This window comes from Anas acuta, chromosome 3 (assembly GCF_963932015.1).
Source record: "Anas acuta chromosome 3, bAnaAcu1.1, whole genome shotgun sequence".
In the NCBI taxonomy this organism is placed as follows: Eukaryota; Metazoa; Chordata; class Aves; order Anseriformes; family Anatidae; genus Anas; species Anas acuta.
Genome location: NC_088981.1, coordinates 18306053 through 18331528, shown reverse-complemented (window position 1 = coordinate 18331528; position 25476 = coordinate 18306053). Strand labels below are relative to the sequence as shown.

At 46.7% G+C, this 25476-nt stretch overlaps 3 protein-coding genes across 9 annotated transcripts; 2 read left to right on the top strand and 1 right to left on the bottom strand.

Moving 5' to 3' along the window:
• Positions 1-2200: 2200 nt before the first annotated feature.
• On the bottom strand, positions 2201-6647 carry TATDN3 (TatD DNase domain containing 3). 5 transcript variants are annotated; one of them, XM_068675946.1, is made up of 10 exons: positions 6513-6647; positions 6394-6426; positions 6217-6313; positions 5870-5954; positions 5146-5208; positions 4947-5056; positions 4496-4551; positions 4154-4266; positions 2892-2972; positions 2201-2567 (listed from the first exon to the last, which is right to left on the bottom strand). In XM_068675946.1, exons 1-10 carry the CDS (start codon positions 6604-6606, stop codon positions 2424-2426), a joined length of 876 nt encoding a protein of 291 aa, XP_068532047.1. In that variant the 5' UTR covers positions 6607-6647; the 3' UTR covers positions 2201-2423. The 5 variants fall into 5 exon arrangements, with proteins under 5 accessions (XP_068532047.1, XP_068532048.1, XP_068532049.1 ...); XM_068675947.1 differs by having other exon boundaries at positions 2892-2969; XM_068675948.1 differs by having other exon boundaries at positions 6217-6290; positions 6513-6612.
• Positions 6631-18564, top strand: NSL1 (NSL1 component of MIS12 kinetochore complex). Of its 2 annotated transcripts, none has more exons than XM_068675952.1 (6): positions 6631-6780; positions 6983-7064; positions 9520-9650; positions 13499-13553; positions 16402-16469; positions 17046-18564. In XM_068675952.1, exons 1-6 carry the CDS (start codon positions 6631-6633, stop codon positions 17322-17324), a joined length of 765 nt encoding a protein of 254 aa, XP_068532053.1. In that variant the 3' UTR covers positions 17325-18564. The 2 variants fall into 2 exon arrangements, with proteins under 2 accessions (XP_068532053.1, XP_068532052.1); XM_068675951.1 differs by having other exon boundaries at positions 6965-7064.
• Positions 18565-21240: 2676 nt separating this feature from the next.
• BATF3 (basic leucine zipper ATF-like transcription factor 3) lies at positions 21241-24750 on the top strand. 2 transcript variants are annotated; one of them, XM_068675954.1, is made up of 3 exons: positions 21241-21506; positions 22104-22208; positions 24100-24750. In XM_068675954.1, the coding sequence occupies exons 1-3, from the start codon at positions 21471-21473 to the stop codon at positions 24283-24285; spliced, it is 327 nt and encodes a 108-aa protein (XP_068532055.1). In that variant the 5' UTR covers positions 21241-21470; the 3' UTR covers positions 24286-24750. The 2 variants fall into 2 exon arrangements, with proteins under 2 accessions (XP_068532055.1, XP_068532054.1); XM_068675953.1 differs by lacking the exon at positions 21241-21506 and adding an exon at positions 21728-21933.
• Positions 24751-25476: the final 726 nt, after the last annotated feature.

The following is a 25476-nucleotide window of genomic DNA, read 5'->3' as shown; positions in this document are numbered from 1 at the left end:
TGCTGACCCAAGGTGCTCGTTGAACAAGGAGAAAGTGCAGACTACTTCTGAGTGGTCTCGTAGCAATTGGCAGCACATGCTGATCCCTTGATTTGTCTCTATGGACAAGACAAAGCCATCTGAAGGGCGTCTAGGTCAGCAAGCTCAGCCTGTGGAAAGTACCTTCTCATTAGCACTGCCCTGCGCATGCCCCCATTAAGTGTTGAGCCATGCGTTCACTTCAAGGCTTTGTGCATGTGGGAGTCCCTCCCTCATGCTCGCAGCACATCTGTGTGCTGTATTTTAAGCCTGGAAAGCACCTAGTGATGTGTGGGACTTTTCTTCTGGCAGCTGTACCCACCAGAGCTGCATCAATAACTGGGCATTGAGTAGCAAGTTAGGCACCCTGAAGGCACTAATTTTGTCAAAGAAATCACAAACCTTTATTATATCGCGTACAAACTGCAAGATAAACAGACCCTGACAGTCATGCAATCAGACCTGCTGCTGGGAGCATTCCAGAGGACGGTGAAATCTAGAGGTAGAACTCAGGCCTGGCCACTTTTGCTGTGGGCCTTCTGTGTCACTGGACAACTTATTTGACGTTTCTGTGCCCTATTTTTCCCAGAGACAAAACTGAGGACACCTAGACACCACCTTGCTCCTGGGGTGCTGCAAGACAGAAATCACAGGGGCTGTTACTAGCCTTGGAAGCTGATAGCATGACTGAAAATGAAAGCCCTAGCTTCACTACCTCTGTGTTTTCCCCCTCTTTTCCCCTCAGGTTTCCTGAAAGCTGAACTTGGCATCCAGCTGAACTTGAACTGGTTCTGTCCACCAGTACATCCCTTGCCACTCCAGTGCCCCATGGTACAAGTAGGGGACACGGCTCATCCAGACAGTGCTGGTGGCTGCAGCGGGGTTCAGAATACATGTGCACATCAGGGCTACCACGTGTCCGAAGAGGGAGTTCAACTCTTTAAACGTGTTCACTTGGGAGCATAATAATTCCCTTTTATCTTCACTGAGCTTTAAACCCATACTCCATACATAGAGATAAAGCCTCCACTTCGCGGTCAGACTCTCAGAACAATTGTCATTTGTAACTCTATTGGGTGTGGGACCCTCCGATTTACGGCGCGGGGAAGCAAGTGATCGACTCAATATGAGTGGTAATACAAGCTTCAACTTCATTGCGTAGATATCCGTATATTTATACACACAGCTATCATTATGCCTACTGGTCACTATCCTATTGGCTAAGCCTAAAAATGTTGCAAAAAACACTGTTTCTCCTACTTGCGGTTACAGCGCATAAGCTACTCCCTTATCTTCCCAGGCCTCAGATCCACCTGTTTCTCTCTCTCTCAAGGACAGACTGCTCCTTGCATATTTTCACAAGAATGCTTCTCATCTGGCCTACTCCATGGCTATAAACTCTGCATTTTCTTTGCCTTGCTTGTACAATTCCTCTAGGGACCCGTGCCCTCGCTCTTTGAGCCATTCTTCAACGTAACTCCCTTACTTCGCTGCTGTTATATAGTCAACAAAATTTTGCTCAGTATTTCAGCAAGCCCACATCTACATGGTTGTTGTGAGGCAGCACAACATTCAGTTTTTAGGAAAGAAAAAGCAGTGTGGCAGAATCCACAGTAGACAAGTCCCTCCAAGAAAATGAGACAAATTTGGAGAATTTAGAGAATACGGAGAACAGGTTTGTCTCTCTTTCACTCCTTCATCTCCCGACACTGAGCAGAAAGAAGTCCCTGAAATAAGTCCAAACCCAGCACGATTCAAGTAAATACATAAATAAACAAAAGCGAACCCTTCTCAAAATATCTAAGATCTGAGCAGCTATTAAGTTACTGCATGCAAGTGAAAAGGAGGGAGTAGAAAGGCAGCAATTCTTTTTTCAACTTTATTTAGAAGGCAAGTGGAGCTGCTGTTTCAAGTTCACTCAGAGCCTGGTCCACACGACACACACGGAACATCCATCCAGCTTGAGCTTTCTCACAGCTCAGACTGGGATGTGCAATCTGTGGGCCATAGCAGAGCTTATATCACATGTAGGCCCAAAGCCAAGTCACTTCCAGTCAATGGAATTAAGAAATGAGAGGGACATTAAGCATGTTAGCCATCTCCTAGGCTAGGATCAAGGACTCAGAAATTAAACCCATAAATTCTGTGGTGCTCTTCTTAACAAAGCATTCACTCTGAAACATGAGAGATCCAAGATACTTTTATCTCAATTTAAGAGATAACAAAGGTGTGTACAAAAGAAGGTCTTTCAGAAACTTGAGCTTGTTATAACTTGTATCTGTGTAACACTGTGCTCACTCCTTGAACTTTCCAACAAACTCCATTAAGGACAAGATGTATGTCGGTTTTATTTATCATGCCATAACTAATAGCTGCTGCAAGATTATTTATTTCAGTTTCCAAGTTTATACACGAACAAAGTTCCGCAGTTTGGGGAATACTTTCAGTGCATTTTGTGTCGTCACTTCTATAACTTCTTCAACTGGAATTCCTTTAATTTTGGCAATGTATTCTGCAGCAATGTAAATGTTTTTTGGTTCATTTCTCACCTGAAAAACAGAAAGACAAAAAAAAAATCAAATTATAGAAAATTATAGATCTCTCCAGGTGACAAGTGCTTCAGGTTCAATACTTCCTGACACCTTTAGTCCCACTTCAGTTCTGCATACATCTACCCTGGCATTATTTTCTCCTTTGACCATTCCTATAAATTTCTTTTCCTCTTCCAGCCTTGGGAACACTACCTCTCTAGCTAATTCTCTGATTTCCATCCCTTGCCCATGTCTACTCTACTTACTAGCACAGGAGAATGAAGTAATCTCCATAAGGCATGGTTTTGGACATGCAAATGCAGAAGTCCACCCATCATTTACCTGTTTTTCAGGCCCCAGAGCTGGAGAGTCAGTTTCCAAGCATATACTTTCCAGAGGTAACTGTTTCACAAGTTTCTGCTTCTTGAAGAAAATAAAGACAGCTATTAAACGCTTTATGAACTTAGACCTGTGGAAAAAATGTAAGATGGAAGGATAAGCTTGGCATTTAAAAGATCCGTATGCTATCAACAATTTTAGAGTGGCAGCAAGAATACCAAGAGCTGCTCAAGAAGTCCCCTGAAAACAGGATTATCCTATTTTCTGTGACTCTAAATACCTGAAGCACTATTATTTTCTTAACACTGAATTCATTGTTATTTTATTACATTATTATATTGCACATTATTGAATGCCCTACAATTAGACTTGCCAATGCATTTTTAATTTGCCAATTTTCTGTATATATATTTGTGTATCCTTTTTCTCACCTCTTTCACCCTGCAGCCCCAGTTTCCTTTCCTTTCTGCAGATTCCTACCCTCATCCCCACCTATATCCATCCCTCGCACCCCCTCCACTCGAATCATGCCTCTTCCTTTCTTACATTTCCAGATTGTGTCACAGAAGTTGATGATGGATGGAAAGAGATGGCTACCCGAGAAGTTAGCAAAGTTTGCAGCAGTCCAGAGGAAAAATTGAATGAGCAGTTTCACTAAGTCCAGGGCTGAAACTGGCCAACACTGTCTTTAAGCAATTTTTCTAATGCTTTGCAGGGCATGCCATTGACTAATAACTATTTCTCAAAGGCCTGTAACTTAGTCAATCTCAAGTAGATTTCCTTTTGAAAAGCCTCATAGCACCAAGATAGAATCTATTTTTTTTTCCACATCATGTCCCTACTCTAGAACACTACAGTGTCAGAAGTTTCCAAAGAAAAATTAATCAGAACACATTAAAATGAGGGAAAACATCTATTTTCTTAACCCCTGTTTCTGAGGAATAGCTGAACTGTTTCAGCCAAAATTTCCCCAAAAACTAAGGCAAAAGGCCCAAAGAGAAATTTAGCCCAAGTAAAAAAGCCATTTTATAAGTAACCGAAAGCAGGAATTTCTATCAAGAAAAAAGTGACTGTAATCATAAATGAGTACTGCTAGTCCCACTTCAAACTGTACAGACTTAAAAGAAAAAAAACGGAAAAAAAAAAAAAAGCATCTTTTAGAGCTGCATGGTAAAAATGCAGGCGTGCTTACCACCATGGAAAGTTACCAGTTATAACCTGCAATCCCCAAGCACTGAGAAGGTGCAATCCCCTTTAAATGTTACCTGTTCACTCCTTATAATGGAAGGAGGAATGGAGAAGTAGTATCCGGCTTTCACCCCTTCCATTGCTACAGATGGCTTCCCATCAAATGCATGAAGCAACACCTTCGAAGCACCTCAGAGAAAAGAAACAAACCAACTCAGTAGTAGTGTTTGCAGTAGGTCCATGATACCACCTTCCAACTAGACCTCAGGCCCACCAAGAATAACTACAGAGTCTCTGCACTAGTCCTCCCAAGTTTCTTGTACACAAACTGGTAATGACGGCAGAACAAGATAGAAAAAATTCTGTTTAAAAAAAAAAAAAGCCATGAAGGAAAAAAAAAAAAAGCATTAGAAGCATACCTTGTTCCTTTAAGAGATTAATGGTTGGCCTTCCAGCTGAGCGGGAGTGAACATTTCTGCACACCAAGGAGAGGCCTGGCATTAGGAAATTCAGCAAAACATGTATATATCTATGTAGTTTTTTTCAACAAACATGAACCAACAGCAGGTTGGGAAGAAAGAAATCTGTATTACACCTTTAATCTGGAAAAAAAAATCTAGAGATATACATATAAATAATTTTAGCTATAGTGAAGATATATCAACAACACAGTAAGGATAAGATACAGTATTCAACGGCAAACATAGGGAAAATTCTATAACTACGTCTTCAGCTGGAGACTGACAGGAAACTAGTAACAGCTTAAGCCACGCGAGTTCTATAGGTTCTTAGTAATAATAAATCCTGGGAAATATTTCCATAGATTATTGAGATACAGCAAGTTCTTCTACTAGTATAAACAACACTTACAACGGCAAATCCAGTCTTCTTGCTAACTCAACCTGCTTAATCAAAACCTGTCTTTGTTCTTCCTTCTGTTCATCCGTGCTGGCAAATCTGGGAGTGAAATCTAGTCCTACCTGTGGTACAAGAAGAGAAGTGACAAAGTTCAACTTTTTTTTTTTTAATGCTGAATCCAGAGACACTTAAATTACAGAATTCTGCTTACTTCTCCAATTGCCACCAGTTTATCTTTGTAGAGTTCTATAAGTGGCAACGCAGCCTCCAGATCCTGCAGGAACAAAGTAAAGAAGCGATCCTTATTGCCCGTATGAGATGGAAGCAGTATGAATTCAGTCATGCGATTAAAATGGATTTCCCTTTATTGCTTTTAAATTCTGTTTCCAGAACTTGCTATTACTAGGAGCTGAGTAGTTTTAGGGCCCTGAAGGATTTTTCTGCTTTACTCAATGAGCCCTCACTTCATGTCGCTCTTTCCACAGGAGCAGAAGAGGTAACAAAACCAAGGCCCATAAAAAGTCTGGTAGCGTTATATGGCTGCAGACAGCTCTCCAAGTTTTTCACGTTAAAATTTTTCAGGCACAAATTGGTATCCTCCCGCTCCCCATGACAACAAAGGGCCATCTGCAAACATGCACACATTCTGTTCCTATAAACAAACCACCCATTTGGGATTTTTTTGAACTGTTTCACTGTGGCATCTGTAACACGGCCAGATGACATCAGCAAACAGCCCTGCTGTACACCTCACACAGACAAATGGCAGTGTTGAGAGACCTGGGATTCAGTCTACTGCATCTTCTGTGTTACAGAAAGACAAAAATCACTGAGCAGATCTAATGTTAAATTAGGCAAACTGGAACACTATGGTGCATTGTCAGGGCGGCCCTAGCGTCACCACAACTGGGCTGACCTAACCCACGGTGTTTTACCTTCAGCGTCACGCTGCGCTGCTCTTCTGGAGAAACTTCTTGGATGGGGTGAACCCCTAGGCACGGCAGCACGAATCCTGGGAACCTGGGCACAGAACAGCGTGAAGGAGCACAGGGAGACAAGCCAGAGAGCGCGGGGTGGAAGGCGAGTTACGTGGGGAGGGCGAGCAAGTTACACAGGGACGTAAGGCCAGCCTGACCAAGGCAGAGGGCAGGTTGTCTTCACCAGCTGTCAAAGCAGCCCCTCACGACGACTCGGGGTGCTCTCGCTGGGGCAGCGGTGCCAGCCTGTGGAAAATAAGATGGGGGGGGACGGAGGGGAGAAGGGACACCCCCAAACCCCGCACCTCTCGGACAGCTCCATCACTCTGCAGAACTCCGCCGCCTGCTCCGCCACCACCACCAGCGCCGCCACGGCCGCCTGCCACAGCCGGGAAAAAGGTGCTGAGGAGCGGGGAGGGCGATGGAGGGGACGGGGCTCGGGGTTTGGGGGTGCCGCCTCCCATCGCCTCGCCTCGCCTCACCTCTTCTGCTGCCCGCACCACAGCCGCCACGTCCTGCGGGAGAGAGGCAGCGCCTCAGCACCCATCCCAGCACCCATCCCTCCCTGCACCCGTGCATCCATCGCTCTCCCTCCCCTCACCGTCTGGAAGCAGGGCGCGGCGAGGTGGCAGTGGCAATCCACCGGCCGCCCCGCCGCCATCTCTGCCCGCCGGGTTCCGCTTCCGGGCCGGCATTTTGGGGCTGGGCGGAGGCGGGAAATGGCGGCCGGGGCGGCCGCCGGCCGGGACCCGAGGGTTCGCTGCTGCTCGCGGCGGGGCCTGGAGCGGCTGCTGGGGCTCTGCGAGCCCTTCCTGCGGGCGCTGGCGGCCGGGCAGCCGGGAGGCCCCGCTGAGGACGATGTGCTGTGGGTGAGGCGGCCGGGACGGGGCCGGGGAACCGGGGAGGGAGGCAGGGAAGGGCCCGCGGGGGGGGGGCGTCCCCACCCCGGGGGTGCTTCAGGGACGGGTCGCTGAGGGACGGGGGCTCGGTCCCTGAGGCGATCCCTGGGCAGTGGGTCAGGAAGAGTCTGAAGCAGCTGCAGGAGTTTTGCAGCCCTTGAATCTCTTGCAGAACTTCGAGGCGGCGGTGCGGGAGAACGTCACCATTAACGGGCAGCCCTGGGGGGACGCCTCGGCCAGCTCCGAGCCCTGCGGTACGTGGGGCTGCTCGCTCGTTTATCGCGGGTTTCATTATTTGTGCTAAGTGCCTCTTGGTTGTCTGTTCGTGGTGAGGGTGAGGTGGAGCTCAGGCTTGGCTTTGTTGAAGGAGCTGCTGGCCACGCTGCTTTCCGTGCAGCCCGGGGTACAGCTGGCTTCGTGGGGTGCTCCCACTGAGATCCTTACCCACCAGGGCTCAGCTCCCCGTCCATCCTTTGCCCAGCCTGTCTTTGTGCTTGGGATCGCCCCAGCCCAGGTGCAGGACCTTGAACTTGGCCTTGTTGAGCTTCATGAGATTTGCATGGGTGCATCTCTCAAGCCTGCCCAGGTCCCTCTGGATGGCATCCCTTCTGCCCAGCGTGTCAGCCGCACCACACAGCTTGGTGTTGTTGGCAAACTCGCAGAGGATGCACTCAATCCCACTCTCCTTGTTGCCAGCAAAGCTGTCAAATAGCACTGGTCCCAGTACAGACCCCTGAGGAACACCGCTCGTCACTGGTCTCCACCTGGACATTAGGCCAGCTCCTTATCTACCAAGCGCTCCGTCTGTCAAAGCCATATCTCTGCAGCTTAGGGACATGGGGCAGTTATGCACGACAATGTCAAATGCTTTGCACGAGTCCAGGTGGATGATGTCAGTTGCTCTTCCCATATCAGTGCAGTAACCCCACCATAGAAGGACAACAGATCTGTCAGGCATGATTTGCCTCATTTTAGTAAAGGGTGAAGAACTGGAGTGAGTTTATCAGAGGCTGCCCAGATGGCATGGGGACTGGATACATCAGAGTGAAATGTTTATCCATTATTTTCAGTGGGTGCATTTATAAAATAATCTTAAATGCAGGTTTCACGAGATACCAAGACCAGGTTTTACTTCGTTGTCAAGGCTGCATGCGCTGGTCTCATAATGCAAAATGCTGAACTGATTCAGGCTCGCTTCGCTAATTCAGATTTATTTAACAATTCTTTACAGAGTTTTCTTAACAGGAAATCTTTGTTTGGATGGTTACGTTTTAATGTAGGTTATCCAACCTCATGCTAGCTGAGGTACTGTTTACCTTCCTGCAGTCGGCATAAAGCAGGTGTAAGGACTGTGTTGTGCATTTTAATTTGACGTAAATATAAGCATGTAGTCATCTCTGAGCCAGTTTGAACCACCAGCTGATCTGGCATTTTGTGCCTTCAGGTATTCCTGTTGACGAGTGGCTCAAAAAACCTCACAAACTCTCAAACTTGTTTTTTGCCTTTCTGAGTTTTACAATCACCTGATTCTGCACAGATTGACCAAGAGAGGGTGCTCAAAATCCATTTGTTACCAGTAGACTGAAAACATTGTGTGGCTTGCAAGCTGTGCTCAACATTTTAGTGATAACTGTGAATTTAAATCCTAAGGAGTTTGCAAAATTAAATTTAAAAATTATACAGCAAGACTATTGTCAAGATTTTGAATTTCCACTGGTGGAGAATTATAAGTGTGCAAATGGAAGAATATAGAAATATGCATTACCTTTCAGTTAGACAAAGTTAATTCCGTTGATTCTGTTGTTTTGTGTTTTTTTTTTCATAACTCTTGTGATTTTTTTTTTTGGTTTGTAATGATGACGTGTGACATCAAGCCAGTACAGGCGTTTACTTGTCTAAATCTTGAAACCAGTTTTAAAACAGTGTCTTAAGCTTTAAAAATAGCTAAGTTTAATTGCAACCTTGGAGAAGCTGAGTACCTGTAGTAGAGTAGCAGAAGTTAAAATATTTCAGTCAACAACTGAAAACACGTTCTGGATATTTAGCTTAGTCTTATGATTGGAAAAGAAGGCTACGAAAGGTTGAAAGTAGACCTATTTTTGTTTTTGCAAACTCCTTCTGACTAGTAACTACAGGTGTCCTCAGGCTGCAGAGTATTTATGGGATCAAGGTTTCAGTAAGGTGACAGTTTGTTGTTGAAAATTTACAGATTGATTTTAAGATGAAGATGTATATCTGTGTTCTATATGATAGAAAGTCAAATTACTGTTTAGACAGCTGATTTTCGTTTGATGCTTGTAAATTGTACAGATCAAACCATTTTTCTTCTTGCATCTTGCATTTATTGGCTTTTTATTTTCTAGTGGAAAAACAAATTACCTGAGAAGATCTTCGTCAGACTTTTGTCAGATTCAGAGCACACAGAGAAATGTGGTTTGGATTTTTTCCCCAGATTGTTCCCTGCCTCTCCTGTCCCATCCTCACCCCAGCTCCCTTACTTCAAAAGTAACTGGTCAGCAGGAAGCTGTGATTTGATTTCTATACTGCTTTACAGTGGGATCCAAAACACATTCATCTTGTTTGATAATCACATTTCATTTCTTATTTCAGTTCTAAAGATGCCTTTGTCCTTACAATTTTGTCTCAAAGCAAAGAAACATTGTGGGTAGGAGCATTGTTACAATAACTTTGTGTGCTTGGCATTTTTAGGTTCCTACATCAAAATTCTTGAAGACCAGTTTGATGAACTTATAGTAGAGACATCAACAAAGCGTAAGCAGTGGCCTAAGAAGATACTGGTACATGTTATCCAAAGCATGAAAGCAGAGCAAGAAATGTTGGTGAGTAACCTCAGATTTTTCAGAAGCCCTTTGCTTACAGTAGCTGCTGTATGTAACTTGAAATAAATCATGGAATCCCAGAATGGTTTGGGTTGGAAGGAACTTCACAGATCATCTAATTCCGCCTCCCCTGCCATGGGCTGGGACACCTCCCACTAGACCAGGTTGCTCAAACATTGAGCTTTGTTTCTTTGCACTAATTAGCAGTAATTTATCTTCCATAAGGTAAGGATTACTACAGACTGCTGTGAGGGAAGTGGGCCTGTGGCACATTTCAGCAAGTTACTTAGGCAGATTGCTTCAACGTGGTGATTTACAGCTTACAAGCCATTATATGTCTATGAATCTTGTCAAATCTGGGTTTCTGAAATTCTTGTCTGAAGGTCATTTAACGTATTAAATTTATGATACGTGCGGATAGATATTATCACACACGGTATTTGACTTTCAAAAATAAGTCTGTTTTCCCTGAGCGCTTCTGTTGAGCTGGCAACTACATTGAGCAATTTCAGTTAAGAAGGAAAAGAAGTAATGTGGATAATTAATGGGTTCAGCAATTTCTGTTTTTTGACACTGAGTGTAAAGTAATTACTGGTATTAAACGACCCATTCCTGCTCCTGGTTAAGTTTCTTTTCTGTAATTATATTAGACCTGCCTCCTGCTTACCTGCTGGTTAATTAGGAGTCAATTTTCTTTCCATCCTTCACTTTGATATCCAAAATTGCTGTGACATTCCCATCTCTTGAAGTACATTTTGGAAGTGTCTAACTCTAGGATAAGGTCTTAAACCATGTTGTTTTTGTGGCAGGTTAGTGGCTTTATGATATGTGCTTTTGGAGGAAAAAATGTAATTTGAATCAAGGAGCAAAACAGAGGGACATCTGGACTGTGGCACACTGAGCCATTTCTGTACGTGCATGTGTGTTTGTAAACAAATGAGATGATTTACTGCCTTCTGTTCAGAAACTTCAAACAGGATAGAAGGTTAAAGTGTTTGCTACAGAAATCCAGAAATATTTTCCTTCCCTCTTCCTAATTTTGTGCATGCTGTAGTATGAACTTTCTGTGGCTGAAGTGTTACTGCTTTTTCATAGGATTTCTGACTCGGTAAAGACTTGAGAATTGTGTTCTTCATGTTGGAAGCACAGGAAAAATGAATGAAGGCAGCATAAATGAACTGCTGCCTTGCAGTTCAGCGAGTTAAACAGTTAGCAAGGAAAGCCTTGACATTTATCAAGCTGTATTTCACAGGGGTTCTGTAGCACGTGGGGATAGGGAAAGCCAAAGCCCACCTGGAGATGAATTTAGCCATGGCAGCAAGGGCTTCTGCAGGTGTATCAAGAGGAAGACCAGGGGCTGCTTCTGACTGGGGCTGATGACGAAGGAAATGGAAACGGATGAGAAACTTAATCCCTTCTTTGCCTTGGTCCTTCCCGGTAAGATTTGCCTTCAGGAACCACAGGCCCCTGGGAGCTGTGGGAGGCAGTGAAGCAAGGAGAACTTCAGGGGAAGGGCAGAGGAGCGTCAGGCCAGGAACATTTACATCACCAGGGCACGCACCGTGGGTCTTCAGGCAGTGACTCAGGACCGGCTCATGCACTCGGTCCTGTTCTCCGTGTCCTGCTGGGATGTGTCCACAAATGATGCTGTTAAAAGGGGACTTTTGGTTATCTCTGAAATACCGTGGCAAATGGGGGAGGTCCCTGAGTGCTGGAAGAAAGGAAATGTCAGCCTTATCATCAGGAAGGGGAAAAAAGGAGGATCCAGAGAACTGCAGACCTGCGAGCCAGGAGCTGTCCGTCCCTGGGAAGGTGATGGATGGGTGGAAGTGGCCCGCATGGACTTACAGAGGGAGCCATCCCCGACCAACCTAAGGGACACGTCCAGGGAGCTGCTGGATGTGGGGGCGCCCAGCTGGAAAGCAGCTCTGCAGAACAGATCTGGCTGCTGGGCTGACCGTGGGCCAGAAGCGCGCCCTTGTGGCAGAGGAGGCCACCAGCTGAAGAGCTGCCGGCAGGCTGAGGCCAGCTGGTCTTCTTCCTGCCCTCTGCTCAGCCCTGGTGACACAGGCTGGGAGCTTTGGGTCCTGCTGGGCTCCTCGGTCCGAGGAAGGCGTGGGGAAATTGCATCAGGTCCAGCAAGGAGTCGCTGGCGTGGTGCAGTCCTGAGCAACCTGCCCGAGTTAGCCCTGCTTTCAGCACGGGCTTAAACTGAACCGCCTCTAGAGGGCCTTCCCAGCCCCAACCGCTCTGTGATTCTCTGCTAGAGAAGAAAGGGATTATTATCATCATTTTAAAGTCTTTTAAGAGCCTGCATTACATTTCAGAGGACTAAAATTGACAAAGGTAAATAACTCTCCAGCTTAGCCAGGCGTAGAGGATTTGCAGTAAATAGAAGTGCATGCATATGTATTTGTCTTCAATCTGAAATACTTTCTAACACATCATGCCTTTGTGATCTCTGTTGTCAGTAAGTCAAGTATATCAAACCCAAAAAATTAACTAAAATAAAGTGTGCTATTGTGTGGCACCAAGATTTTAATGAGACCTTTTGATCTTTTTGCAAAAGGAACTATGTTCTACCCGAGTCCTAAAGTAGAAGGGTTACTTAGGATGCCTCTCAGACTACATTTCTTCTGCTGGTGATCATTTCAGATTTTACTACAGCACAACCAGATGATTATTTTCTTTGTGTCTGCAAAACACAGAAAGCTTCTAGCATGTCTCTGTAAATGAAGTGTTTTTTTCCTCCCAGCTATTTCTGCAAAGGTACTCGTGTTTTCTCTGCTTTAGTTGGAGGACTTTTCCTGTTCCTTTTTAAGCCTGGTATCTCTCCTGATGCATGTTTTCTGGGGCATAAAAAAACAGCTATGAAGATGCAGTACTTAACTGAAGTTCACATGGAGGGAACCACTCGTTTAGTGTGGCAATCTCCCTGTAACTGCCAAAGCAGGAGATGATCTCGCACGTTTTCATTCAGTATATTCCCTCTTGTTTGAGGATAGCTGCAAGCAGTGTTCCTCTGTTTGGAGCTGACGCTGTGGGCTTGTTAGTAACACGTGTGAGCTGTGAAAGTGTTGCTCTGATAACACTGCAGAGAGGAATAAGTAACTTTCCTCCTGCTGCTTTTTTTGGTTGGAGAAGGATGAGGGACAGCTCTTCAAGTGGAGAAAACAACTTGCAGATGATTTAAAAACCTTGCGTTCCTATGTCTCTGCTTTGTTCCCTTCTTCCCAAGTAGGTTCTTACTTCTAATTCTGCCCTCAGCATAATTAAATATCAAATATATTAATTGGTATTAGGGAACTTCATGTCACAGTTCCCTGGTGTTAAATGAGAGAGCCTGGCTTGTGCAGACGACTGTACTTGTTCTTGCATAAGTAACTCCAGAGATATGATATAGTCACGTAAATGGTTTTCATTTCCTAAGCTTTTTGTCTTTATGGACCCATTGTTGAGGTTTGCTCCTCTGTGACAGCATCCTGCCTTTGTGAATGGTTCCCTAGAAGTCAGAGCTGTTCTTTTTCCTCAGTAGCACAGCGGATGGCACTCCTTCTTCCAAAACATCTGGGTTTTAGTTTAGAAATTCTCGTGCTTTAAGAATTGGAATTCCACAAACCAAAGCAGATTTCAGAGCCGTGTTCACAGTGAATGTAACTGTGTTAGCCAGAATGCTGTTTCCAGTAACTGGGTATCTACAAACCCTGCGTCTAATACCCTCTTTATCTACATAATTCCACCACCATCTCTTTCGATTAACCATTCTCCATTGTTCGAATTGCTGCGTATACATTAGTATCTATTAAAGTGAGAGGATATTTCAGACTTTTTCTCTTTTGATTTTGCAGAAGCTCTACCAGCCTGTGGTAACACCCGAAGAGATCAGGTCACAGCCTTCTCAAGGTAATGGTTTCTCAGGGGAGGGCAACTGTACTGAGGGAACACTGCCTACCTTACTGGCCTGCAGCAAATGTTTTACAAGTTTCCCTTCTGTAAATTTATTTAAATATATTGGCTTGTTTAAATTATTAACCAAAGCAGCTAGAGGTTTGTCATAACTGAATGTATCGCTGCATCGGTTTATTCTGAACGCTGTCTGCTGTTACACAGTGTGCTTGAAGGCAAAAGCTGGTCCCCGGGGGGGTGCATTGGGTAGAAACTGTCAAATACTCGCCCTCAGGAGGTTTTCTTACCTCTTTCCTCCTTTGGTGGCGGAGGCAAGATGCAGAACTAGGTGGACCACTGACATTATGCTTTGACCATCCTTGTGTTGCCTTTATATAAATACTAGAAATGCTCCACTCTCTCTTCCTAATCGGTCAGTTTCTTCAGGGAATTGAAAGCAGTTGTGTAGTACTCGCTGATGAAGCATGGATTGAATTTTAGCCTGCTTGTGTAAAACTGTAAACGTCATAAGTTTGCTCCATGGTTTTGCAAGGTTATTCCTTGTTCCAGGGAGTTTGAATAAGGCGGTGTGTTTTGCAATACAAGAGTGGGATGTGCTTTGTTTGAGGCTGGCCTTTGGAGATGGAAAGTTCTGTCTTGCCTGTTACAAAGTCCTGAAAAATGACACAATTTGCCAGTGCTGTTTGAAGTGGGCACAGTGACAGAACCCTCACTATGAATTACTGCAGCTGCTGCAAAGCTGACGTAACAAGCAGAGGTGATAACTGAAGTTTGAGAAGCAAACCTGAAGCTTCCAGTTCTCACCCTGCTGATCTGGCTTCACTCAAGGCATCATTTCCTCTTTGTAAACAGGAGACATTGCTCCCAGAAATGCCAGGCTGTGCAGCAGAGCAGCTAACAGGAGCAGTAAAGAGCGTCACTTCACGTCTGCGTTCCTTTTGGTTTCTAGCATCCAGGTCTATGCTTCTCTGTTAGGAATTAACTGCTTCTATAAGCTAGTAATACCTTGCACCATTGTTTTCCTTTTTAGGTTAGGTAACAGCAAAGTCCTAGCCAAGACAGCAGAGAGTTTGTGCTGAATTTTAGTATTATGTAGTCTTTGGGAAGTTTATGTATCCCAGTTTAGCAAGTACAGCGGCCAGAAACCAAAAATGTTTAGATTACTCAATACCTTTCATTTCCTTTTTTCGTTTCCCTATGTTTTGGAAAGCCTTGAACACTGAGGAATATAGTGCTGTCCATGTAAAGCTGAACTCCTGCAGGCAAACTTCATCTGCGTGTCAATCTTCTTGTGTAACTGAAATAACCCTAGTAATTATTTTTTTTCACTTTTACTTAACTCCTTCCTTACAACTTCATAGAGTCTTCTAATCCCAATATTCTACTTCAAGGATACTTCATTATGGACATGCCTTTCTTTTAGAGAATGTCCTGTGTTGTAATTAAAGAGGCTGCTCTTTGACTCTTTTTCCTTCCAAATTCGGAATGATGGTGCGTTTTAGCATCCATGTCCGTGCAAGGATTGTTTCCTAAGCCCTGTGAGGTTAGCACAGCAGGCACATGGAAAAGGCAGCCTGACAAAACAGCCAGCTGCTGGTTCCTACGTGTCAGCAGGAGGTCACTAGCACTGCGCCAGAATTCAGTAGTTGACTTAAATTATCCTCAGTAGTACTGACTAGTTTGAAGTCAAAGCACGGTGATGTGTTTTGCTCTGAAATGGTTTAGGAGCATGTGCACAATCTAACAGGGTATTTACTGCAGACGATGGCGAAACCCTACAGGAAAATAATAGTAGTGGGAGGTGAGACTACTTAGTTCCCAGAAGCATGCTTACTTATCTGTTTTTGTTGATGGCATAGTGCCACAGACGGAATAATGACAGAGGACATGCAAAACTCTTTTATAGTAACTTTAAGAGTTTAACTCTTGAGTAGAAGAATTATTATTGTCTGTAAAACAATCAGCAAAAATGTATAATGTGTTGATGATCTTATCATATTGCTACAGCAATCAAATACATACCATTTTCCCCACTATTCTGCACCTGCTGTCTGCCTCAGTACTCGTGAAAGCTTCTCTTTCTTTCTTTTCTTGTTAACCCAGCAGAATTAGTGCTGTTCATGTTGTTTACACTCATTTGTTTTTTTTTTTATTTATAGAATCACAGAATGGTTTGGGCTGGAAGGAACCTTAAAGGCTGTCCAGTTCCTTCCCCCTGCCGTGGGCAGGGACACCTCCCACTAAGCTGGGTTGTCCAAAGCCCCATCTAGCCTGGCCATATTCCTGTTGTTAACGCCCGGTAAATTAAGCCAGGATGAAAAAGTAGCCTTTTTTGTAAAAGCTCCTTCTTCCGTGCATTTTTTCCAAATGTAGTGTGAACATTGTAATTACATAATGTAATTTGAACCTGCTTTGGCAGGGGGGTTGGACCTGATGGTCTCTTGAAAACCCTTCCAACCTCTACAATTCTGTGATTCTGTGAACTTGAAAGGTTTAAAAACAGATAAATATATATACTGTAACCTCTTCCTTTAACTCAAATACTTCCTCTGTGGCTCATGTTTTGTATAAGCTGTAGGATTTCTAGTGAAGAACTGTGTGGCTTGCAAGGGGTGAGACTTCTAGGCACTACTGTATTTTCTGTGATTAAGAGTAATAACACTACGATAAAGCCCTTCGGCTGTCATCCCCGGCACTCTGACAAAAGGGATGTGTTGTAGGTTTAAGTTTTACACAAGGACTCTGCTGCTTTTCTGTCTGATTCTAAAAAGCCAATAGCAAGTTTTGGGGGAGGAAAGGGGAGTTACGTTTCAGAAGTGTATTTGAGCTTTATGTTTTTCTGCAGATGCTTACATCACAGATCTGAAGCAGGTGACAGAAACGGTGTCTGAACAGATTGGTGAGGCAATGAAGGTGAGATCTGTGTGCTCCAAGGGGATGTTTGTTTCTTTTCTTGTTCTGATAATGTTATCAAACAGGAGTTCTAACTCATGTTGGTTATAGATCTGTACAAAAAAGCCTGCATGTATACTTTTGAAGCAAGCACATCTTTAGGTTTGGATTCCTGATGTTATAGCTGTAAAGAACTCACCCTCGGCTGGGAGTAAGGAAGAATAACCTGTGGCGATAGGAGGCATTTTTTCTTTAATGGAGATTTTAGGACCTGCAACATCTGAAAAATACCTCCTGAAGAGGTATGCACATGACATTTATTACATTAGCACCAGCTCAGACACGAACTGTGTTCCTGTGATACTGATTCAGCTCAGAGCTGGAATTAGGCAGCCCTGAAACTTGGCATCCTGTTGGTACGAGCTGTGAGTGCAGCCCCTTGTGCTGTTAGGCTGGTAGCGCTGGGTTCCCAGCCTTCACCTGGACCATCCCTGCAGACACTGCAGCTTTTGTGCCTGTCAGAATCTAATTAACATCTCGCTCATTGTAGCCGTTACTTTTCCCATGTAACTCGAGATGCTCAATTTGTTCTTGCAGTCTCTCCCCGCGCTAATAGAAAGAGCAGAAGGTTTTTCCCAAGCGCTGACTTGGCAGCCAACCCTGGAACTCTGCAAGCTGCGGCAAGAAGTTTTTGCTGGTTGTCATGCAAAGGAGGAAGATAACGCCCAAAGCTTCGTATCACCGGGAGAGGTCACGCCAACAGACACTGGCACCAGTAAAAATCCCTACACTTTGTTCAAGAGGAAAAGAGCTGCAGATTCACCACAGAGAAGATACTACCCACTTCGACGGAGGAAAATTACCCTCAGCGCCTGAATTCCTCATTTTGTATTTTCAGATTGGATACTCGGTTGCACTCTGGCTCGGTGTATTCAGTCTTTTATTTTTAAACCCTATTCTACCCTTTATTTCAGTGCTGTACGTGGGAGCTTCCTTAATTATTTAGCTTTTGATCCATATATGTATCTTTCTTCTTACTGTTACAATGGTGGTATATGACAGCCTATGCGTGCCAGTAACATCTGGTATCCTACAAATGTATTTACTGATTAACTCTCATTTTTTATCCTTTTATTACAGAAGTTAACTTGAAGTCCTTGTTCTTTTCAGAGCTCTGCAAATGCTTTGTGTCTGTGGGCAGCCTTTTTGTAAACCACTAAGTGCTCGTACACAGCAGGCACATCTCTGAAGAGGCTGGAGAGTGTCTGGTTGTCCTAATGAACCTTCATTTATACTGCGTTTGGTGGCTATTTAATAAATAAATTAAGAAGAGTTTCAAACTAGAACATACTAAACCCACCAATTTTGGTATGATGCTTTAGTTATCTGAAAATCCACAGCAAACCTAAAATCAGTCCCCCCTATTTCACCTTTCCTGAATTTAGGTCAGCAAGGCTTATGTATCATCACATTGGTTTAAATGTGGGACTTCAATAATTGTATGTATTTGCCTGCCGTGTGATCTTCAGAGCAAGGATTTGACCATCTGCATCTTTCCATCTGATATTTCAGTTCATGCAATCCATATAAGCAGTCTGGGGGTTTCCTTGACAATACTTCTACACATTACAGGATCTTGACTTGGGTCACATATGCAATTGTGGCATTTGACTAAACTTTACAAATCAGTATAGGCTAACAGTAAATGGTATTAGGTTGAGCTAGCTTACTTTTTTTAAACACATTAGTACCTAGGTAGTGTTAAATTGAGCATTATGCTTTAACCATCGATAACTTTTTCTGGCTTACGAGTGCATGTGCTTACAGTAAATACGTGTGTCTAGCATGTGATGTATTTCCTCACACGGTAAACAGAGGGTTTTTAAGAAGCTTTATTAGTGTAGTGTTGTGGGAAGGCAGAGCCAACTTGATGTCTAAGAGACTGAAAATTTTCAAGAAAACGTGTAACAGATTTTAGTACCGTTTATTTTGTAAAGGTGAGCCTCTGTGCTAAAACTTTGTATATTTAATCACATGTAAATATATTTCCCATGGCTTTTGTATATACAAACTTGTTTTTATACGAAGTAAAAGAAATCAATTAAGAAAGATCAAAGTTTTGGCTGATGTTGTTCTAATCCTGGAATACATGGTGACTGAACAGTTAGTGTATTAGTACTTCAGAAGACATCTGTGTTAAATTTTGGCTCGAGTAACTGAAGTAGCTCCATTTACTGCCTTTGAACTTGCAACTGCTATTAATCTCGGGGCTACAAAGCTTCTAATATAAGAGAGGACAGGATGTGAGAGGACTGGAACTGCAAAGCTGCGGAACGTGTGACCGGGACGGTTTTTCAAACAGTGAATTGTAGCTTCTTTTGGTATGTTTGCTCTGGCCTGGGCTGAAAATCCCCACATTGCCCAAATGCATACATCTTCGCTGAGCTCCACAGGTGCTCTTGAATCTGAGTGTTCCTAGACAAAGCTAAGCACCACAAGAATTTGCAAGTCTCCAATTATAGTATTTTTTTTTTTAATAGAAAGATTCCCTGCAATCCTCCCTTGAGTAATGTTAGGCAATTAAAACAAAACAAAATAAAAGCTAGGATTAGGCACCTCTCTGAAGACATCCCATCTAAAATGACCAGTGTAAGACAAACGCCTTAAGAAACAAGGAGGGACAGCACTGCAGATTAAGACCTAGGAAGTGAATGAAAGAAGTTGTCCTGCAGCACGTGGCAGCATAAAGAGATGTCAGGACAGTCGGTCTGCACGGGGTTTGAACAAAGTGGGAAGGGATGCCTGGTACCCTGAGCCAGGGTAATTGAGCCTGGTTCCGTGGCCCTTGTAACCACGAGAGTGTGGAAAAAAAAAAAAAAAAACAAAACACAAAGGCATCTGGAATTGCTGCCCAAATAAATGGTGTAAAGAAGGATAAAGAAGGTAAATAAAGATTCCCAGTGCAGCGTCTCAGCTGTGAATTTACAAATCTGGTGGCTGCTTTTGGCCAAGCGGCAGCAGAAGGTGCTGGAGGACGTCTCTTGAAATGAAAGTCCTGTGATGAACTAAACTCGACACTTGAGTGCTCAGCTCTTTCCCTAATTATTAAAAATTTCTGCAGCAAGGGATGTTTGCAGCTATCAGTGTCTGGGATCTATTTTCCACTGGCAGAAATACATATATATATATATATTTATTTCCCATTCCCGTAGCCTTTCGTCCTTCAGTTAACTTTTCATAGAAATCAGCAGTGTTGTGCAAGACAAGTGCTTAATCAGGTTTTCGGTGAAATGTCACAACATCCAAACTTATTTTTAACTTGGGCTGAATTGGTATTGCATCAAGAAATGTCTGGTAGGTTTTCTTTATATAGCCCTTGAATCCTGTAAGGCGGCTCAACAGTGAGGGATGCTCGGGAATATTTGCAGGCTGGATTTCGTGGCTTTTTGGGGTGAGCTGGGCCATCTCGCTGCTTGGTGATGTGGTCATCGCTGATGAGGGCGAGCCATTTCTACCCCGTGAAACCTAAGGGGCTGGAGGAGCATCCCTGCCCTGTGCATGTTGTTTTCTAACCCAGGTGATGGCAAACACCACAGGGAGAGCCTCCCCTTCCAGAAATCTTGGCGCAGACACCACTGCGTGTCTGCAAGCCGGGGCACTGGGTGTCCTGCCACCCGGCTACGCTCTGTGCCGTGCCTTGGAAGCGCCGCGCTGCGTTCAACCACATCTCCAGCCCGCGTGTGTGTGTAGGCTGCTTCGACGCAGACAGAAGTCGCTGATAAGCTGCGAGGGTAAAACGTAAACTCAGCCGCCTGGGCTGCTTTCTGGGCTTGTTTTCCCTCCTGCATTGAAATGTTCTGCCTTTGCTGCTGTGTTACCTGGAATTACTGTGTAGGCATTTCTGCAGATGTACCAGAGATAGAGCTTTAATACTAAGCAGAAACTTGTTCCCACGAGCAAATTTTGACTTTTCATTTCCTATGCCACTTTGAGCCCCAGCAGACCATGCTCAGGCCCAAGGGAACCTTTCTGTGACCTGTCCCCTGCTTGTGGGGTCCTGGAAACCTCCTCAGGCTGCAGCTGCCAGGAGTTACCCAGCACCCAGCAGCTGGGTGCGGGTGTGATGGAGGAAGGGAGAAGCCAGGCAGGGAGAAACCAGGGGCCCGGGAACGTCCTGCAGGGCACTCACAGACCCAGCACAGCCTGTGGGTGCCCGCTGGTTGAGGCATTTTGGCGAGGGACCTGAAGGGCCCGTCAGGGACGTGGGTCCCAGGGGACGTTGGATTAGGGAAGTGTCACTGCTGCTTGGTCCTCCAAAAGCACCAGGTGGAGGTGGCCCAGAGGGCAGAGACAGAAAGTGCTCTGAGGTGGTGCAGTAGGGCTGGGGAGAAGCCCTTGGCCAGGTTTTTCAGCAGCACTGCCTTCGGGCCAGCTCCTGGCCTCCAGCTGCGCGCTTCTCTCACCTCCAGCACGAACTCTTGGCCGGATCTTCCCAAAACGTCGGGTTTATTTACTCCATTTGTGGCCTCCGCAACCTCAGCTTCATCTAAGCTGCGTGACTCAAACTTCTGGGGAAACCAGGAGAATGGGGAAGCGGCCCTTTCATTGAGATACCTGGGGCTTCGTGCGTGGCGCCGCGGGACACCTTCCCTCGTGGGGACGCGTGTGCCCCGTGCGCTGGCACACGGGGTGCTTTGAGCACACCTACGGCAGAGCGAGGGCGTTGGCAAGCATCTGCCAGGGCAAAAAGGAATCCTTCTGAGCCAGGGAGAAGCAGAGGCTCGGGCAGGAGCCGCGCTGCTCGCTGCGGCACAAGGCAGGGAGCCGCGTCCCGGAGAGCCGCGCTGTCCCCAGGCGCTGCCTTCCTTCGCCTTTACCAGAAGCGCGCGGCATTTCCTTATTATTTAAAGGAACAGGGCGAGGAGCGAAAGCGAAAATCGCTGTATTCCAGCCCCGATGCCTCGTCCTCACGCCGATGAGCCTCGCTCCCTTCTCTGAAGCCCAGGGCGCTCGGAGGAGCCGATGGCGCACAAGTGCTGCGGGCAGGAGTGCGCGGGGGTGAGGCTGCGCGGCTGCTGCGCGGCTTTTGCGCGGCTTTGGGGGGGGTGAAGGGGGGAGCAATTTTTTTGGAGGGAGGGAGGGAGGGAGGGGGGTTCTCCGGGGGAATTTCGGGCAGCTCCGTGCCCTGGGAGCGGGAACTGGGGGGGTTCCCCCGGCGGTGGGGCGCAGCCCCCGGGCCCTCCACGTGTGCTCCATGCGGGCGGCGGCTCCGCCCCGGGGCCCGCAGGTGCCGGTGCCGGTGCCGGGCCGGGGCGGGCCGGGGGGGGCCGTGCCTGCAGCCCTCCCTGCCTCCTTCCAGCCCTCCCCGGGGCCGGGGCCGGGGCTGCCAAGCGGCGCCCCGGGGCGGGCGGCAGCCGGCGGCATGTCGGGCGGCGTCCCGGCGGCGGGCAGCGCGCTGCCGCGGAGCTCCGAGGGCAGCCAGCAGGTAGGGGTAGGGGCAGGGGTATGGGGGGGTCCGGGGATGCGGTGGGTGCCTGCCGGGGACCCCTGGGTGCCTGCCGGGACGCGGTGGGTGCCGGCCGGAGCTCGCCCGCGGGAGCCCCCCGCCGGTTCCCGGACTTGTTTCGAGGCGCTGCTGGCTCGGTGTCTTTCCAGAGTCACGAAGAAGACGACAGGAAGGTGAGGAGGAGAGAAAAGAACCGGGTGGCGGCGCAGAGAAGCCGGAAGAAGCAGACGCAGAAGGCAGACAAGCTGCACGAGGTGCCCGGGGGGCTCGGGGTGCCCGCGGGGCTGGGGATGCACCGGGCTCGCTCCCGGCTCTGCCCGGTGGGGATGGGGGGGACACGGTCGTGCCCGCACCTGGTGGCCCCTGGCCGCCTGCGAGCAGCTCCCCGGGGCTCCTGGCGTCCCTCGGCAAAGCTGCTCGCTTCTGGAGCTGGGGTTAAGGCCAGCAGGAGCGCTGCGATGGAGCAGGGATGCCCCGGGGAGGAGGTGGTGGAGGAGGGGACCGCTGCGGGGTGGCAGCGCTGGCTTCACTCAACCTAAAACTGTGGTGTGGGGCAGAAATACCCGCTCGAAAAGGCTTCTTAGGAACTCCAAAACTGGCGCGGGAGCTCGGTTCAGTTAGCTGCTATGCATGTGTGCTCTGATAAATAGCAGTGGGTGTTTCCAAAAAGCATGAAAGTGGCTCATTCTTCCAGAAACTCTCAGCACTTCTCGATATCACACGTGCGGTTCCAGTCCCCAGCACAAACGCTGGAGGAGAGGAGTTGCAGCTCTCCGGGTCGGGATGTTGCCTGACACAGCAGTGCTTTTGTTGTAGCGGGGCTCCCGGTACCCCGGCAGCTGCTCCTGCTGCTGGTGGCTGTGCCGGTCATGTAGGGTGGAAGGAGCTGCCTACGGGAGGCACAGGGTGGGGAGTTTGGGGTTTGGTTTTTCCCAGATCTCCTCAGTCAGTGCCTGACACTGCCAGGTGCTGGGTGCTTCTGGACAGGGCAAGCCCTGGCTTTTCTGGAGTCACTGCACCGTCCCACAGCCGCTCTGGTGTTCCTGCTGGGCTCGGGGCTCTCCCTCACGCTGGGAATCTTCATTCCCAGGTTTTTCCAGGCAGATCTGGCTGAAGAGGCGTTCCTCCTTAGCAGGAGCAATTTGGTGCTCTCTGCCCTGCAAAAGGGATGGAGCGACTGGAGGGTAACGCTTGCTCCACGGGGCTTGGGGCACAAGAGGAGAGCAGAGCCAGGGATGCTGGCCTCTGCCACAGGGATGTGTCAGGAGGATCCTGCCTGTTGTGCTCTGTGCGTGAGTGGGTGCTGGAAAGGTGCCAGGGAGGGCGGGGGGGGTCCAAGCTGCAGCAAAGAAGAGAAGCAGAGGAGCACTGTGCAGGGCTCTCCCCTCCGCCTGGTAAGCAGCCCCTTGAAGGCACGTGTGGGCTTTGAAGCCTGCTCTGAAGCTTTCCCAGGGAGGTGAGATTGAGTGGGCGAGTGTTGAGCCCCAGGCCAGCAGCGAGGTGCAGACACCTGCAGGTTTTCCGTGGGCTGGCTCTGAACCTTGGGCTCTCTTCTCTTTGGGATGAGAAGTCTTGGCAGCAGGGACACTTGAGACCTGCAGCTAGCAAAAAAAAAAAAAAGTGACACGCGAGTCTCACATCCGTCACAGGTGCGTGCTGCAGAGCATCTCAAAGCTCCCCTGCAGTTAACAGCAGCGTATTCATTGCCAGAGGAGCCTTGGCTCAAAGGCAGACTGCTCAGGGACAAGCAAGGCAGTGGCCAGGAGTGCTGCTGACCAAGCGGGGGCTCGGGACTTTCATTTTCATAGCTCTGATGGTGTGGAGCTGGCAGGCACAGCCTGGGGCTGGGAGGGGCACCCCAGGGGCACCACCAGCTGCCTCTGTAGCCCTGGGCTGCTGGGGAGCCCCCCGTCCAGGGGCACCTCCTGCAAAAGGAGTCACATCATGCTCAGGACGCAGGTCGTGAAGTACCTGCCCTGTTTAAGCACCCAGGTTTGCTCGAGGCTGTGCATGTCCTTCCTTAGCATTTTGCACATTATAATAAGAAACCACGCTTCTTGCCTACAGTTACTTGAATATACTCAAGGTGGGAGCACTGAAAAGAACGTTTTGACTATGAGTAGGCTTTTTTTTTCCTCCTTCCAGGAATATGAGTCCCTTGAGCAAGAAAATACCTCCCTGAAGAGAGAAATCGGAAAGCTAACAGATGAAATGAAACACTTGAGTGAAGTGTTGAAGGATCACGAGAAGATCTGTCCACTATTGCACTGCACCATGAACTTTGTGACCGTACCAAGGCCCGATGCACTCAGCAGCTGCCTGCCCAGATGAGACGTTGCCTCCACCACCTCTAGATGCGATGTGTGAAAGTGCCAGTACGAGGGGAGATTTGAAGAACTGTATACTTAGGGCACAGGCCTTCCCTTGAAGGGGGCTGGACTTGACCACACAGCTCTTCTCCGTGTTGAAGTGTTTTAGTCTCCTGAATCTCAGGAAAACATCAATATGGAAAAAATGACAACTCGAACTGCGACTTTTTATATTTTTGTAGAATCTCCAAGCCATGGTTTTGCATTCAGAAATGTCACAGTGCGATGCAGCCCACCATCGTGCAACGGAATGTAGACAGGGAAAAGTACCGGCCTTGGGCTGAGATGCCTTTCTCCCACGCATCCACTGCTAGCAACCCTTTGTCAGTTGTCATCCTTGTATATCAGATTCTGGCTGCTGGTTTGTGGTTTTGTTTCTTTTTTTCTCTAAACAGGTTTGGTTAATAAAAGCAATGTCCTATCTTTATGGTTTTCTCCACCTTCTTCGATATCCAATGTCCTTAAAACATCTCTCCTCTTTGTTTGCTGGTCAAATCCAAAGTCTAATGGTAATCTTCCTGTCAGTTGCTTTATTATTTTCTTATCACCATTTCATTAGTCCCTCTTTTGAAACGCGTGTAAACCAATGAGTTTTCCAAGTCTTTATTTCTTTACTATCCCCAATCATCAGTCTCTGCCAGCATTAATTCTCATAATGTTTTATATCCTAAAATACAGCTCAGCCAGTCTCTAATAATGATAGTCTGCTCTGTGTGAAGGAAAAGCAAAGCAGTCTGCTGGTTTTACACATTTTTTTTTAAAGAGCAGATCTTAAAATTTACTGCTTTAGTGTGCAAACTGAAAATTAACTAGGGGATTATTTGGGGTTAGGGAAATTGTTTGGATTTTTTTTTTTTTGGTAGTGCATTATCTTTATTCTTCATCTCGCATGTTGCTTCTGATAAGTGATGCCCATGGATAAAATGAGTTAGTTTGGCTAGGCATTTAATTCCATGTCCACATGGGATAACTGCATGCAATATGTCTTATTACTACTTTCACTATTTTTTCCCTTTCTTACCAAAAAGGAAGAATTATGACCATGTTTATGAGAAACAAACAGAAAAATGTTCTCCCCTTCTCTGAAGCTTCTTAGTTGTGTCAAGCCCTAGAAATGTGAATGCCCTAGGAATGGATCCAACAAAGAGTTGCT